Source organism: Lepidochelys olivacea (genome assembly GCF_965140295.1).
Source record: "Lepidochelys olivacea isolate rLepOli2 genome assembly, chromosome: 3".
Classification (NCBI taxonomy): Eukaryota; Metazoa; Chordata; order Testudines; family Cheloniidae; genus Lepidochelys; species Lepidochelys olivacea.
In genome coordinates this window covers 118,578,516-118,596,613 of record NC_140413.1, presented here as the reverse complement: position 1 = coordinate 118,596,613, position 18,098 = coordinate 118,578,516, and the positions used below count along the sequence as shown (strand labels likewise).

The window sequence follows — 18,098 nt, the reverse complement described above, 5'->3', positions numbered from 1 at the left end:
CATAGAATCCTGATTCTTAGTACCGCAAACCCTTGGAAGGCATGACACCTGCGACTTATGCTGCTATTGCAGCAATCTGTCAACAAATTTGCCTCAATTCTACCAGTTGGTTTGGCCTTATATCCTGCTCACACAACAGCAAGTTTGCATGGAGAGGGCTTCTTCTGTCTGGACTTCAAATCCAGAAAAAATGGGTTAGTGCCGGAACAGGGCCGAGCCACATGTTGCGGCCCCAGAGCCTACTCCCCAGCGGGAGCTTGTGGGCTTAAAATGTCCAGATCCAGCCCACGGGCCGTAGTTTACCCACCCCTGTTCTAACCACTTGGATCAACCTAGTATACTCACTAAAGGCTAGTCCTGCCCACTCTCTTTTAAATCAATGAGAACTTCCTTGCCATGCATAGCTGGAGGGGAGATATTTGGCATTCCCTTGCTTTGTCCTTATAGCAAACAAAGGTCTGCAGCGTGAAAGAATATGAGTCATTTGCTGCCAGTGATTTAGGCACACAAATGAATGATAGGTCAGAATAGTAATTAAAAAGATCTCTGATGTTTTGTAAAAATGTCTCTGCTTAACAGATGAGAATTAAAAGTACAATATCACAGAAACAAGCCACAAAACTAAATGAGATCATCTTAGAGGGGAATATTTGCACAAGCCTAAGAAGGGAGAGGAGCTGGAAAGCCCTCTCAATGATCCTGATGCCATCCAGATTCTACAATACAGTTTAAGTCCTCATTGTACCTGCAAATACAACTAACACTGAAACAGTAAGGACTGTATTGTGGCAGTTATGCGGTGTACTGCTCTGCTTCAGGGGCATTGCAGAGACACATCACCTCAGAGGAAGAGGAGGGACTATGCTCTTTACCGCTCCTAGACAATTGTGTGGCCAGGGTAGAGGTCAGTTCCCCATAACCCTACCTCCTCCTTTAGAGTGGCTTGCACCCCAGCAAGCACGAAGGAGGAGGATTGTGACTGTGACCAGCCACTATGCAGGGTACTTCAAGTGGGGGCGGGTTCTACTGCCCTCCACCACATCTCCTCCCACATGTATGGTGCAGCCAGGCACATTAGGTTCTGTGTCTTTCTACCTGAAAATACAGACTCTGTAATATTACAGTTTCTTAATCTTTAAATATACAGGTTCTGTCAAACGAATTCATGCCAAATGATAAGCAAAAATCCAGTAATAACTTGGTCTAGGCTATACTACACAAGAAATGAATACTTCCAAATTAACTAATTGCTGATATTGACGCGCATGCGCTCTCTCTCTCTCTCTCACACACACACACACACACACAGGTATGTAGCAGTTAGGATCAGGATTATATAGGAAGTTTTAGTTAAGGAAAAAGTCTACCTTACACATTTAAAAACCCATGTCAGAGTGGTTTCCCTTAACAGATTATAAATCAAATTGTGGTTCTGTCAATTAATACCAGAGGATATTCAATAAAGTTTCTGAAGTAGCTTTTTTTCATATACTTATGTGACATCCCTTCAGAAAGTTAAAAGTACATTTAACGGTGTAGTACAAAGACTGGCTTATCTTACCTCAGTAGAGGTGGATGATTTCTGGAGTAGCTGTGTGCCTGCAAATCCATTTCCCCCAGTTGAATCAAAAATCTAAATTGAAACAAATGCACAGATAAATAATCAAACAAACTAAGTGCTATGTAACATACAAGGTTAGTTTCCAATACAGCTAAATCTCTTGTGCATAAACAAAGATGAAAGGTAACAAAATATCATTCCATCAACCAACCAACCTGAGAATAGCTTATTTTTGAGACATGTTACCATTTTATTTTGACTAAGAGAATATATTATGACAGCATCCATGCTCTCTCCATAGTTAACGCTACAGCAAGACTCCTCTTATAAGGCCACACACACATTCACATTCCCTCGCTCTTATCTATCTGTATATGGTACTTGCATTTATCTAGTATCTTTGAGTGGCAAAATAACCCTCTGGCCAACAGTTTCCAGTCCTGGTAGCCTGTGAAATACCATATCATGTCAAACCACATGTCACTATTATTTATAGAAATGCTATTCTAAATAAATGTTGTGGTTTTCTAAAACACATTAGCTTGGACTCATGGTTGTAAGAGAAGTCTACCTTTATAGAAAGAAGGGTAAAAAAAAAAATAGTACCAATAACAAGAAATGGTAGCTGAGTATTATCCCCACGTTAGAGATAGGGAACTGAGGAACGGAGAAATTAAGGCTAAAGTTCTCAAGCTGTAAAGTGGGGATGAAGCTTACCTAACTCACAGGTGCTGGGAGGCTAAAAAAGGCATTCATGATTATGGATACACTCAGTTGCTATGGTGATTAGTCATATAGTACCTAGACAGATAGACCTGCATACTTCATTCATGCTTTGCCACTTGTAAGTAATAGGACCAACCCCCAAAAAGGCATATGTACAAAATGTAATTTTTAGTTCACTTCTAATATCAACAAAGTAGGAAAATATCAGACATAAATGTTGTTGTTAGAAAGTCTCATTTTTTGGTCATCCCAGTTAAATGTCTTAGGATACAGAAGACAATCCCAAACTTTCTTCTCTTGACTTGTACACATGATGCGGTATTGAAATGTGAATAAACAGCAACACTTATTAACTTCCTTTCCCATGTTCCACTCAGAGCTCTAATCAAAGTATCTTATTTTTATGACCTTTTGAAATAGTTTTTAAGTTAGAATCAAACAGAAACAGAAACTGTTTCAGAGATCAGGGATAATGTGAACCTTGATATCAACCATCTGCCAGGATTCAGTTTCCATAACTGATTGGTTTCTAAATAATGGGGGAACAAAATACTATCCCCTTCATTCAATTTTATATCGGAAATCTTCCCAGGGTGGACTTTAAATTAATACCATAAAATAAAATTGGGCTGAAGATAAAAAAAAACTTTAAAAGGTTTGAGAGTATGCTATCTGGCTTTCTGCTTAAAGTATTTTGAACCACCACATTCAATTTTAATTAAACCAATGAAAGCAGGGAGATTCAGAGTCAAGGCTGACATCCTCTTCTTAACTCACAATCTGATTATTAGGCACCACAGCACTGTGAACACAGCACTCACGAATGCCTTCCTTGCTCATCCCAAATTCCCCCTGGATTCAAAGGTACACAAGGAAGGGTGGATTGGGCCCTGAATAGATCTATCTATATAGCTATGAAACTCTATGGCACCCTGTGAGGGTCAGTGAGTCAAAATTTCAGCCATCATTCTTAAATTCTTCACTTTTATGGAAATGAGTCAGAGCCCTAGTATGACTGACACACAGTACTTTGTGTTTACATTTCCTTAGTTTTACAGTAGGATTTTAAATAAAAAGTGAAGTAAACTTAAAAGAAAAACAGAAAGTCTCTGAAAACAGATTTATTTGGGGTCAGCTTGTTCCAGCCCTTGGCGCTAATTCCCTGCAGTGAGGGTGATGAAAGGAGCATTTTACCCAGATTGTTGCCTGAAAATCCGAGTGTGGAGGCACCCTCCTCTCCATGTTCAGATTCTCCCCCTTCTGCTCAGAAAAGGAGGGATACAGCTGCCTTGGTGACACAGTCCCCGCTGTGAACTCTGTGGAGCACTCTCCACAGAGTCTGGGGCATGAAGGGGAGTCATATGGAGTCAGGATAGGGAGGGATAGTGGCCAGGGGCAGGGGATGCACTGTCTCTCTTCCCAGCCCTGTAAATATTAGCCAGGGGCTCAGTCAGGCTTGGGTATCAGTTATTTATTACCTACGTTCATCATGAAAGCACATCTCTCTGATATGTTGAAATATGTCACTATGCAATAGACTACACCCTTAGTCTATCACGTAGACAAATATTTACCCATTCAGAATATGAACTGCTAGACCATAAAACCCAGACATATTAATGTGCAATATTAAATCCATTACATCAGCTCTCGGGCTATTGTGATATGAATATGGATGGGCATGTTTAAAAAGTCTGAAGGCAAATTACCGGTGTATTTGCAGCAGCCAATTTTCAAATGCTACATGATCAGGGATTTTTGTTTAATAAAACTCAAATGCAAGATTGGGGGAATAACCGAAGAACAAGATGGACTAATGAGTGACCCGCATGGCCGGTTTTACAAAATGAGCCCAACTAACACGGTAGGCACGCAGAAAGCTATTGAAAACAGTAGCATTCTGTGTGCATGAGCCTGCCTGCCTTATAACAGTTAACCAAAAATTAACCACTCCTTCTCTCCTTTCCTCTACTGCCTGTACAATTCAGAAAAACTCTGCCAGATCCTCATCTTGTGGAAACTGAAGTAACTCCATTGAAGTCAGTGGAACTGTGCAGATTTATGCCAGCTGAAAATCTAGCCCCCTAGGTCATCACATCCTTCCCTCTCCAGCTGAAGGAGCACTGGAGTCTAAGCTCCCGTCAAGACCCACCAGGGCTGCTTTGCATGTCCGCCACATGAAGTCACTCCGAAGTATTGCTGCAGAAATCTCCACCTCCCCTTGCAGAGTACACTGCCCTCACAACACACTCAGGCCCTGCTTGTCTAGAGCCACTAACTGTCTACTCCTATGGGTCAGAATCTCTCTTATTCAGCAATGTACACACACAGCAATAGGAACTTAATTTTACAGTACTGTCATTTACAAGCTAAACATAAGCCTTTTAATGATTTTAAACTGGCATTTACCTGAGTTACTGAAGGTCGTTTTTCTTTCCCTTTTCTTGCCAAAGTGTCTAGCCCTTTGAGTGAGGAAAATAAGCCCTTTTTACTTCGTACCCTCTGTGACAGAGACAGGGTTCGTTTCCTTAGAGCAGCCTCATCCCTGGAGCAGATCTATTAAACATACATACAAGCCTTCACATCTCGATCACATAACAGCAAGATAACACCAAAGTAATTATAACGAGGCATCAAATGAGGGTTATTTCAGTTTGTCTCAACATGGTCCCAGACCAATGGGTCAAATCTTCTGCACTGCTGCTCCTTTTTTTATTAATCATAGAATCATAGAATATCAGGGTTGGAAGGGACCCCAGAAGGTCATCTAGTCCAACCCCCTGCTTGAAGCAGGACCAATTCCCAGTTAAATCATCCCAGCCAGGGCTTTGTCAAGCTTTGTTAATACAAAGTGACAACTGAAGAAATATGATGTAAAAAAGTCAAGTAGGGAAGATACTGAGAAAATATTGCTCTGCCCCACAACAAGCTAAATGGTAGTACAAGGCCATAAACCATGCGACTGAAGAAGTTATTGCAAAGATCCTGTGGAAGAATGATAAGCCATGATTTAGATGTTAAATTCCTCAAGGAAGGAAGGCACACAAAAGTCTCAAGCATGCAGGATAACAGCATATTGTCAGACCACATGATTAGCAAACAATAACACTAGCCACATGGGCAAAAAGAGAGAGAGTGCACGCATGTGCAAGAGAGAAATATAGTCCCTGTCTGTGGCAGAGCTTGCCTTAATATTTCAAGGTGGACCTTCAAAACTCTTTTCCACCCTAATTCCCGATCACATCAAATGTGATCCAGTCCTGCTCATTGTGATCAGCCTTAGACTTTTGGCAAGGGTTAGAGAGATGGGGGAAGATTCTCAGCTGGTGTAGGTCTGTTGAAAGATATGACAGCATACAATAGCTAAGGATCCGCTCTATTATTCTTTGCAGACTGACAACAAGATTTTTAAAAGTGTCTAATGATTTTGGATACCTCCGCCCACTTTTGGGGGCACAACTTGAGACGCTGTAAAGAGGCCTGATTTTCAGATGGACAATGCTCGGCACATTCTGAAAATCAGGCTCTTTTAAGCTGTTTTAAGATGAGCAACTCAGCACTGATGGGCCCAAAATAACTAATCACTTTTAAAAATATTAACTCCAGCCCTCACCCCAATTTAATTTATTTTATTTAATTTATATAAAAGTTGAGCTGTGAATTTAAGGGAGAAAAAAAATCACTGTGGCAAACCTTCCACAATGATAAGTTTACATTTTTAAGCCCATCTCTGCAAAGAAGAGAGTCAGAAACTTACACGGTGGTCTTTTTGTTTTAAATGAAAGCTGAGATAAGCCTCAACATATCTGAGTCTCCAAATTTGGGGTGAAAGAAAGCATGGCCCAATGATTCCAGGTCCCAAAGTCTGTCTCTGGGCAAGATAATTCCTGAGCATTTAGGGTCCACGAACTAATGGGGTTTCTTTGGCAGCTGGTGGGTTTGGCGCTGTGTCAGAGCGTGTCTGTATGAGTTTCCTGGCTTTACTCTTCATACAAATAAATCACTAGTGATAAGGTAACCAGACCCTTCTATAATACAGTCACACTCACCAGTGCATGGAAAGAGGAGACTGAGAAGATGCCCAGTCTCCCCAGGGCCAGTTTTGAAGGACGGCTGGTGGCAGCCAGAAGGCTCTTAGGGTTTGGTAACTCCCCACCTTGTAGACTCGCCAGGTAGCAGCGCATCCTGAAGAGGTCCATGTTAAATTTCTCTAGATTCTGCTCCCATTGCTGGATCTATGTAGATATGAAGAGGGACAATTAGAGAAAAAAATGTTTTTGTGGGTCTCATTGAAAATGTGAGCTCTTCCACAAACTTCTAGTAAACTGCTTTCATCTGGAGGTATATGGATTGGATTCGTTTTTCTCTTGCCAAAACACATTCAGTCATATTGTGTTACAATAAAACAAAGCTGGTGGTCCTAAATATATACTGACAAGATGAATGTATCATGGGTAGCCTGATTCCCACAGAAGCAATTACATAAAAACAAATCCTTGTGGTTCATGAAGTTTCAAGAAAATTGATTAATTTTGTTTCCTACATTTTTATGAGCTTAGATTCTATGTTTGGTTGCCTAAAAGCAAAGCTGCATGACTCAGCTAAATCAATCATCCAAGTAGCAATGTTGATGGGTTTTGCTGGTCTTTTAGTGCTCTTCCTTTTGAATCCCCCATTCCTAAAGAAGAGGTAGCAACTGGTAACACCAGCATGTCTGGGTCTTACTCCTATTAACAGATAAACCATTCCTCATACCTAATCATACTGTAAATGTCAATTAAATACATTATAAGCCTTACATATAATATGGAGCCTGCTGCAATGAAGAGTGTGTTTGCGTCATACAATATAAAATATTTAAATACACACACACGCTTGCTGAGGAGTTCAAAGGTGAATAAATGTTCATTTAAAGGTGTGCACTTATATGAATAACTTTCAAACTGAAGATCCAAATGCTGGACTGGATACTGAACATAAGTATCCAAACTTGAAGCATGGGCTTTTGTGTGTGTGTATATATGTGCACAAGCACAGACATTTACATAATGTATGTGGGCCAGATTTTGCCCTCGGTTACAATGGTGTAAATTCCTTGATTTAGAGAGGTGTAAGAGCAGGTAGAATCAGTCTATATATACATACGTACATACATACATATATATATATATATAGATGCCTCAACAGAAAAGAGCAGCTGTATTTTGCAAGTTAACCATGGCCACACTTTAGGCCTAGTCTATACTAGAAAATTGGTCAGGGATGTGAAAAATACACCACCTTGGGCAGCATAGTTATGTTGACCTATGTCCCCGTGCTGATAGCGCTAGATCACCAGAAGAATTCTTCCATTGACCTAGTGACTGCCTCTTGGGGAGGTAGATTACCTACACTGATGGGAGAATCCTGTTGGTGTAGGCAGCGTCTACACCAAAGCACTATAGGGTCACAGCTGTGCCGCTGTAGCATTTTATGTGTAGACAAACCCTTAGATAAATCCTATCATCTGAAATCTAGATCTATTAAAAACTCAGTCTGGACAAGTACCTTTCAATCATTTATTGCCCAAAGGAGAAGCTGATAACAAGGGTATACAAATTCTAGGTGCACTGAATGACTAACACATTTGGCTTGAAGCTTAAAGTGAAATCAGATCAGTTTCCTTGTCATGTCACCAAATATCAGAAAGAAATTAATAACTGAATAGCTGAATAACTGAAATGAATAGTCTGTTGCACTGTTAAATTCTGCTGGCTCCTTCTGAATGCTGCTCCCCCTAATGCACTTCAGGAAAAGTGCACATAGGTAGTTAAGTATGGCTTCAGGAAAATACTGGAACAACCATCTTTTCTTGTTAGACAACTCAATTTAATGTCAAGGTCATCCACAGAGAAGTCACCCTTTCCTACTCCTTAATGCTTTATGAGTGACACAACCACAAGTCATGTAACCAAGGAAATGATTCACTAATAAAAAATAAAATATATAATTCTTTATAAGCTACGCAATATCCTAATTTTTGCAATCCATTTTTCATTTCTTGCTAATAGCTCTCTGAGTTGTGACACTGCTTTTCTCCTGCCCTGCTGCCTTATTTTTTATACTTTTCTTAGGGCTCATCTACATCACTAATTTTTGCAGTGGTTTTTGAAAGCAAGATAAATCCTGTTGGTATAAACCCTTCTTTACAATGGTGTAGCACACCTGCACGGGGGAAGTGTAGCTTCACCAGTGCAAAAATACTTCAGATAGACAAGCCTTGAGTTGCCAGCTACATGCTGGCATGAGACACCAGAGGTTCCAAATACATTATTCATTCTGAAGGAGTGGGATATGTTGCAGCATGTTTGATGCACACTCTTTTTGTTTTCTCCAAATATTTGTTTTAATGTCTGTGCTCCATTGAACAGGAAAATGACCATTTCCCACGGTAATGGATTTTTTTTTTAATTCTCTTTCTTGCTATTGCAATTATTCCATAAGTAGAGGTACCATAGAAAGTCTCCTGTAAGAGCTACCCCGTCTTTGGGAGTAGTGTCTTTTTTTCCCTTCTCCTGCAAACAGAAAGGGCTCAATTCACCACTGCATTGTTTTAGTTTTATGCTGGTGCAACTCTGTTAATTTCATGGGTGAAAAAATGGAGTGATGGAGGGATAAATCAGGCCTCTTATCATAAAGAAAGATGAGTGATGGTGGTGGTAGGAGCTGTACTGCAACTGATTGAGGAGCCACTAAATGTTCTGGATTCACTTTGAGTTCCTCATTTATTGTTCCTCTACTCCTCCCTTCACACATGTGTTCGCAAACATAAAGTTGGCACCACTATTACATGGGTCAGAGTTATCTGCTTCTTGGGCTCTTTAGAAAAAGAGCCCAAAAAAGAGCCTCCAGTTTTTCTGTGACATACCATCTCAGATTTCAGAGTAGCAGCTGTGTTAGCCTGTATCCGCAAAAAGAAAAGGAGTACTTGTGGCACCTTAGAGACTAACAAATTTATCCTTGATCAGAAAAACTGTGTGTTATGTAAATCCAGAAAGAAAAAAAAACTTTGAGTGTTATTCTCTTAAAAACGTGTTTTAGGTCACAAAGAAAGGATACACAAACATACACACAGAAAAGACAGAGTATTTTCCTTATGTGTCCTTCACATAAGGAAAATACCTAGTGCAGTCTCACCAGGAACAACTTTTAACGCATGTATGTATGTATGCCTGTGCATAAATCCTTACAAAGAACTCTTCCCCTCACCGCTCACCCTGGATTTATTTTATGATTGTTCTTTATTTTAAGCTTCCCTTTACTTCAACTCCTTTCACCAGACACCCTTAGTAGGACACTTTTCCATCTACCTCTACTTCATGGATGGGGTAATATAGTATGTGGTTCCACAACAGTCTTCCCTCTCCATACACTGATGTCCATAGAATTAAAGTGTGTGCACGCTTTCCACAACAATAAAAAGCTCAGGTCTGTCTTTTCACCTAGGGTATGTCTACACTGCAGCTGAAAGGTGTGATTCCCATCTTGGGTAGAAGTACATACATAAACTTTGTTCAAAATAGCACGGGCACAGACAGCAGCTTGGGCTAGCCTTCCAAGCACATACCTAGGGTCTTGGACAGGGTTGTCCATGAGCGATTGGCCCAAGCTGCAGCGCGAGCTGCTGCAGCCACACTGCTATTTTTAGCATGCTACCTTGAGCAGAGTTAGCCTGTGTAAGTCTACACCCGCTGGGAATCACACTTCCCAGCTGCAGTGCAGACACAGCCTTAGAATGGAATTTTGAAAACCATTCAGCTGTGGCCTAAGTCAGCTCCCATTGTAGTCATGGGAGTTTTCAAAGGAGGCAAAGTTAGGCTGAGTCTGAATATATTTGAAAATCCCACATTTAACAAACAGAGTTGAGATTTTCCTGGATACTTAGGAGTTTGGCCTACCAACTCTCAGAAAATCATGGAGTTTAGGCACCAAAGTTCCTTAAGTTCCTTTGAAAATCCCACGTAAGCTTTTCTACAGAAATATCTTTTAAATAAATATAAGCTAAAATGGGGGAGGGACAGGAAGAGATGATGCAAGGATCTTCTGGAGAAAGGATTACATGACTGTGTTTATCAGCCATGCAGGATGCTAGCTAATCAACTCCAAAAGCACCAGTAATCATGATGTTACGTTTAATGGCATTAGCAAAAACTGTGGGCAGGGAATTTCAGGGATTGTCTTGTAGTCTTATCAAAACCAGGGATGTCTGGAACTAATTGGAGACTGTGAACTAATACCAGCTGCTATTAGTCTAAACCTTTTAAACTACGATAATTCTCCCTGCCCATGATTTATACACTTGAAGACTAAAGGGGAAAACTTACAATCTAAAAAGCAACAACTTCAAAGTAAAACACATCCTGGTCTAACATGTTAATTACAATCTATGGGCTAGCAGCTACAATCCTCACTCTGCCTTTAACTTGAATGAGGCAAATATCCCATTGATTTCAGCCTGAGTTAAGACTAGAGGATTTAACCCCATCATGCACATAAATTAGAAGTAGGGGCTATTGTGTAAGATAAGAGGTAAAAAAAAGAAAAGTCAATGCAACAAACAATAGCAGGGAATGGAAGGAGGAGAAGAATGATAATGGATATGGTAGGTGGTTACATATATGATAGGCTAGCTAAACAGACTTGATGGTTTTGAGACATTTTTAAAAAAACAAACATACACAACACAACAGAACACACTTCTGGCCACCTACCCAGCCATTATCAATTGCAGGTAGGACAAAGGAGAGGACAGTCAGATTGCCTGGCAACATGGCTAGCATTCTTCCAGGTAACTGCAAGTATTTTGTACATAATAGTAAATGCTTTGATTGATAGACGGAGATCTGCAAAGCCAATTAGGGGGAGGTTGGATGCTCAATTCCCATCGATGGCATCCAAGTCCCATTGGTTTTAAAATCTCAGCCAGAGGTTATAAGCCTCCTTGAAGAAGTGGGTTTTGGAAAGAGAGTTAAAAGAGGACAGGGATTGGCATTGTATACATTATGGTCAGAAACAGAGGTCCAGTTTTAGAGAGGTGGGCACGGGAGAAAGACATAAAGGGAGCATCCACGTAAGTGCCTTGAGAGAGAGAAAAAATGAGACAAAGGCAGAAAGATAGAAATGAGATATATTGTGGCGGATCTTGAAGACATGGATGAGATACTTGAATGATTTAGGCTGAGGGCCACTAAAGGAATTGTAGGGTGGTTGAACATGGTTAGAATGGTAGGCAAGATGGATTATTTTTGCAGCAGATACCTGGACTGGGGAGGAAGAGGCTTCAATAGCTGAGATGCAGGAGGAAAGAGGCTTGGAAAAGATTTGGGAAGCAAGGGTTGTTCTTAGATCACTAGGAGAAATGGCTCCTAGGTCAGAGAAAAATCTATTAAGATATTGGAAAACAACTGGAAATCAACTAAATGGTAAAACATATGACACCCTTATAGCATGAGATAAGCTAAGATGCTTGCACTGTTCATATCTGTGCTAATTTAACAACCTATAGGATCTGCTACAGGACTGAAATATATGTAAATAGTTAACAGATAAGGGCCTAAAGTGACATTGAAAGGTATTTAGATGCCAACTCCCACTGATTTCTGTGGGAATTAGGTGCCTAAATACCTTTGATGATCTGGACCAAATTGCCAGTCGATGCTGTTCAAGAATACGTTGCATTATTCCTGGCTTCTTGAATGCAGCTCTTTACATGGAGCTCTGACAAGGATCATTTTAGGTAGGGAAAGCCCAGTGTAACAAAAACCATCTCCACACAAATGACTGAAATGGAGTGTCAGAAGTAAGAGCCGACTCATGAAAAGGGGACAAATATAGACAAAACACATTTAAAGGTTCATCTAAATACTCTCACATGAAAAAGCTTTGTGCTCACTCAGACTGAGCCAGAGTCACAAAAAGAATAAAACTCCTTGACACATGATATGATTTTAAAACAAATTCTTCCCATTGCACCAAACAAAGCAGAAGGAGCCCAGGTAAAGGTGAGGAGAAGGAAAAGATTGGTCCAACACTTTAAACTGATGTGATTTTTCCCCCCATACACAAAACACCGTGCTCCTTGCTAACAGAAATGACTGCAACAGACTATTTGCATGAGTAAGAAGTGCAGGATTTTGCCCTGAGACTTTTTTTCAGACAGAATGTATCCTTAGAAGCTGATCTGGGGAACCTACTGTGGCCCTATGGATTTAAAAGAAAAAATCCCTGCTGTTTTATAGGAACAGCTTTTCAACCACATTACAAACACAAAAAACTCTTTGCATTCCATTCCTCAGTTCTCAGACACAATCCATATTGCACACATCTGGATGAATGAGTCACTCACTATCAGGGGACTTTGAAAAGATCTTTTTATTTTGTCATGTGTTCCTACAGAGAGCTTGAAGCAGCAACTATGGCACTCTTCCAGGAATTTGTATAACATAAGGGTTACTTCAGCTATCACTAGATCTTTGAAATCAAAGAGATGAAAAATGGAAGAGAACACAGTAAAACAACATTAGTGTAAAATCAATAGTATCCTTTATTTACCATTCTGTCTACTAAGTTAAGAAACATTAACGAAAATATATTGAAACAACAAGAAGAATACACATGGAGAAAAACTACAGACAGCTAGCTTTTTCCAACCAGTGTCACTTTCTTATCGAAGTACAGATGTACAGAATATTTACTATATTGACCACAGTATGGAAAGGAGTCATCATTTCAGGGTCATAGCAACAGCATCAAGGCCCTGATTCTGTAAGGCACTAGGCATGTGAGTAGCCCCATTGGACTATTCACATGCTTAAAGTTAGGCATATGCTTAAGAAACTTGCTGAATTGGGGCCCAAACTTATTAGCCAACTTGCCTTCTGCAAAGGATAGAAGAATTAGCCTGCAGCCCATAATCTCCAGCCACCAACACAGTTTCTCCAAATGCAGAGATGCTCTACATCTTAAGTTTAAAGAAAGTATTTTATTCAAAACCTTGGTTGATTTCCTTTCTTGATTCAGGATCCGCAAAATGGCAAATGCATCAGTGTGAAGACCAGAGCAAGATTTCCCTAGCTTCTCTCCCTGTCTATTTACTTCTTTCCATAGTGGTGAGCTATCATTAAAATGGAAGCATTTTACTGAGGATGGAGAGAAGGACAATTTTACACAGTAAAAAATAATGAGCTAGAACCTCAGCTGGTGCAAATCAGTGTAGGTCTATTGTACTCAATGAAGTGACATTGATTTACACCACCTGATGCTCTGGCCCAGTAAATCTAGATATCAGTTGTTAGTCCCTGGGTGTGCCAATTTTAAAAAAAGTAACAATCAATTGCAACTAAAGCTTTATTTCTCTTGCAGCAAAAACAGCAAGGACCCAGCAAACTGCTTTTGAAAAAGATTATCTTGGAGAACTGGTACTGTGACTTTTTACTCATGTATGTTATTATTTAACAGTATTAAATTTCATTCTTTAAAAAAAAAAATTATGAAAAGTTGGAGCTTGGGATGTCAGTTTGCCCAATAAAATAGCTTGAAATTAAAGTCATGATCTTATAAATGTTTGTTACTGAAGGAGAAATCTATTACATTTTAAACAGAAAAATAATCTGTTAAATGTTAAACAAACCATGTAATGAATTGCCCTCAAAGTGGCAATGAGAGAGAGAGAGAGGGGACAGTAGAGGCAGGCAAAGGGGAACTAGTACAGTATAGTTCAAGATGACTTTGGGAAAGCAGAATGCAGTCCTATTGATCTTGCTATTCTGGCTTTTATGACAAAATACACTTAGCGAAAGGAAACTAGGAAAACTCCCATAAAAGTAATTCCAAGCACGTGTCTGCTTTTCCCATTAACATTTCATTGCTTTAGTGCCCGCTAATAAAAAGAAAATACTTCTCCTCACAACCATCTGATAAGTGAGTTAAGTAGAATGTCCACAGCAAACGTGAATCATGTCAGCTACGTCAAAATTATTTAAAAAAAAAACATAATAATGTTATGCTGCCATTTTAGAATCTGCAGAAAGAAGCCCAGAATGCATTCAAGCCAATATTACTCAGAGTTATTCCATATGATCTTTTCTTTTAAAAGAAATTCGTAACAAAACGAAGAGGAACAGGGAGGGAAGCAGCCATGTGATTGAAAAATAGCAAATACATTAATGAAAACATTAAGAGATATATGCTGCCTTCTGTCCACAGCGGACTTTCCATTCATGCTGATAGACATTCCCCATGTGCCCAGATGCAGGGCCCTACTTTTGATTTATTTTGCAACATTCTTTTTAGAATAATTCTATTTAAAGATCTCCTGGACATGCACCTGACCCCACTCCCATTGAAGTCAAAGGGAGTGTTTTCATTGCCTTTAACATCAGTTAAACTGGGCCCCATGATTGTAGCATATATTATGATTTATTTGCCCACTACACAACAGTACACATGTTAATAATTAAGTGAGCCAAAGTGGTTAAATCTGGGTGCCTAAGCTGTGCCTGAAGATAAGTGTATATGCACCCATTTCATGTACATTCCCTAATGCACAAAAAAATTGCACTCACAATGTTTGGTGGCAAAATGCTACTGCAGCTCCAGAACAAAAGTAACTGAACTAGTGTTGTTAGTTCTGAGAGGAGTATGAACTGAGATGTGTAGTAAGGGCTTTTCAGAAGCACTCTACTTTGTCCTATCTCCCTTCCCATTTAACTCAATGAGAGTTTTACTATTGACTCCAATGGAGAAGAGTTAGGCCAAGGTGGAGTGCTTTTTAAAATCCTACCCATAACATATTTATGATATACTTAGAGAAAGACAAATATATCACAGCTCCCAGATCAGAGAGATGGCATAAACAGATTTCAGACTCACAGCTAATCCATTAGATATGGCCCCTCCCAAGACCTTTGTATCTGTAGTTACAGCAGGCCCTTTGTGGGTTTCCCCCAGACAGTGGATCTAATTCTTTTAAAGCCCATGCAGTGGGTCACCATTCTTTGTAAGAGGGCTCTAAGTTTGCTATTACTGGACTGAGGTCCCATATTGCTCTAAAAATGTTACATCTACTGCTGGAGGCAGTCCCTGATCTAGGAGATACTTCGGCTACCTGTCCAGCAGCAACAAGTCCCAAGGCAGAGAGTTATAAAAATAACACCTTCTTCTTCATAGTTATTTTGTGGGGAGGGCAACTATCATTTTAAGCTTTAAAATTCTTTGGATTCCCAAATGTTAGAAATGCAATAATTCTTTATCAAATGCTAGCAATCAAACCCACCAAATTTCAAACCTAATACTATTAAACTCCCCAAAGTCCGAAATACCAGAAAGTTTAAAAACATATATGCACACCTTTAAATATGTACACATACTTAAAAATGAACATGTACAGACTCCCGTACTATAACCCCTTTTTAGAGGCTGGTGAATGGTGTGCGAAGAACCACATGGTGCAGGGATGTAGAGATCTCCCACTCCCTAACTCCCCTCCCGCCAAAGCAGAGGCATTCAATATCTTGCTTTTTAACAATAAAGATGTTGAGGAAGATAGAAGCTGTAAGTCTTGGGGAGCTGTAGGTTCCTATAGTATGTAGGATTTTCCCTTGGATGGTACTAAACCCAGAGATTTTACAAAGGACTGGGCCCTAAATTTAACCACATAGTGTGAAATCTTAGCCCAACGAAGTCAACAACAAAATTCCCATGGACATCACCGGGGTCAAGATTTCACACATGAAGTTCTATGGAAGAGTAGAACTTAGTATTGGGCACCAAGCACCTTTAGGTGCCTACAGATTTCGGGGGCAGCTGAGTGGGGGCTTTGTGAATCCCAGTGGGGCCTGATTATGGGATTGAAGTGCCTAAAGTGACAGTTAAGTGCTTAAGTCCTTTTGTATAACTAGTCTTGGAAGTCTTGTGTAAAGAGACTGGAGGATTTTTCCCTAAACATTAAGAATTCAGATTCCACAACTGTCCCCTGGTTTTGTTCCATATGTTAATGATGATTCATTCTTCATTCTTATGAGCAGCTAATAAACTATAAGCAACAAGAGCAGAAGACAGGAATGTCTGGCTGATAATTCACCCAACACAAGTATAACATAGACCTTGTTTGACTTTTGCAGCATGCTATAGAAATATCTATTTCCATATGTGGAAATTTGATTAGTAGTCCTTACAGGCAAAGTTGTAGTAGTTAGCTTCTATAACCACCGGCTAGGTCTTTTGTATGGCATTGTATAGCTACCAGTGATTTCCCCGTTTTGCATTGTGAATCCATAGGGACACTTGTTCTCCAAGCCTAGGAAACATTAACAAAATCTGAGCCCAGAGCAGGTGAGCCTTGTAGTCAAGACTGTGTAACAAACTCAGTAGTAGAAATTAATACATGATTTGTAGTACCTGATTCTCTATGGCCTTCCTGTTTTTTGGATCGCTGACAATTGAAAGCTGTAATTCTGCCATCTTTTTCATCTTGCTATCCATGTCAATCTTCTGGATAAGGCTCTTGGTCTGGTTTTTCAAAAGCCTGACAGTGTCCTCTTTCCCAAGTTTCTTTGCAAAGAGGGAAGCACAAGCAGAGTGTATTGCTGTAATCCAGTTTTCCAGGTCCGTCTGGCTTGTTGCCTACATAACAGATCAAGAAAGCAACATTCTAATCAAAGAGGAAAAATGGCACTTAGGTGATACTAAAAAGTTTTTGTCAGGTGCATTGATTTGTAAGAGCTTTATGCTTTAAATTAAGCATGTGTGTAGAGTTAAGTTAAGTAGGTTGCTGGTAGCCTTTTCTCCACTGTCTCATGGGGTATGTCTACATTATGATATGAAAAAACCCAGGCATGGCTGTGGCTGGCCCAGGTCAGCTGACTTGGGCTGTGGGACTATAAAATTTCAGTGTAGATGTTCAGGCTCAGTTTGGAGCCCAGGCTCCAAGACAAAGTGAGGCAGGAGGTCCCAGAACCTGAGCTCCAGTCTGAGCCCGAATGTCTACTCTGCGATTTTTAGCCCTGCAGCCTGAGCCCTGCAAGCCCGAGTCAACTGACCCAGGCTCTGAGACTCAGTGCGATGGGTTTTTTATTGCAATGTAGATGTACCCCATGATTGCTACACCCAGCCTTTTACTTCTGAGTCCTGCCAGGCCTGTGAGTGCCCTAGAATCAGCAAGCACAAGAGCACTTCTGAGAGTTGTGGAGGTGAAGTGATTTGTACGGATCAACCTTTCAGCCAGCTAAGAAGTAAAACTGGCAGGCTATGAAGACAAGTTTCCTCCAGTCTGACTTGGCCACAGGGATGGTGGCCACAAAAGTGATTTCTGAGGATAGGGGTCTGCATATTTGAACAAGCTCAAATTAGTGGAGGGAGCACAGCAGGACAAGGGAGGATGCATTTTTATGCATTTTATGTCTGCAAACATCAATTTAAAAAAATACAGCTTTGCAATAATGTATTTTTCCTTAGGAGGATGGCTGCATGTTATGAGCCTCTCCAATAACACAGACAGTGGTTAGTTTCCTTAGATTAACAACTACTTTTTTTGGGTTCCAAACGTCAACATTGAGCTGAAGCAAAACTCCCTTTGAGGCTAATGGAGTCAGGGGTGGGTCCATCTGTATGGAACTGTGGAGTGCTAATAATGTATCTGGATTTTGATAATACTGCTGATTTCCTATGAGTTGTAACGGGCAAACAATAGATGCCTTACAGCGTAAGTTACGCTCCGTTTATTTTAACCCCATCCATTCCAGCCCCTCCATCATTTCTGTAGCTGTGGCTGGCT

At 40.2% G+C, this 18,098-nt stretch overlaps 1 protein-coding gene across 1 annotated transcript in view; it reads right to left on the bottom strand.

Annotated features, from left to right (window-relative positions):
* Positions 1-18,098, bottom strand: part of TIAM2 (TIAM Rac1 associated GEF 2) — a 217,984-nt gene that overhangs the window by 71,910 nt on the left and 127,976 nt on the right. Inside the window, exons 5-8 of the mRNA XM_084623938.1 lie at positions 16,724-16,948; positions 6,337-6,522; positions 4,697-4,843; positions 1,562-1,633 (exon numbers count right to left, since the gene is read on the bottom strand). Of these exons, the coding sequence (XP_084480064.1) occupies positions 1,562-1,633; positions 4,697-4,843; positions 6,337-6,522; positions 16,724-16,948 (630 nt within the window). The remainder of the gene's footprint in view (positions 1-1,561; positions 1,634-4,696; positions 4,844-6,336; positions 6,523-16,723; positions 16,949-18,098) is intronic.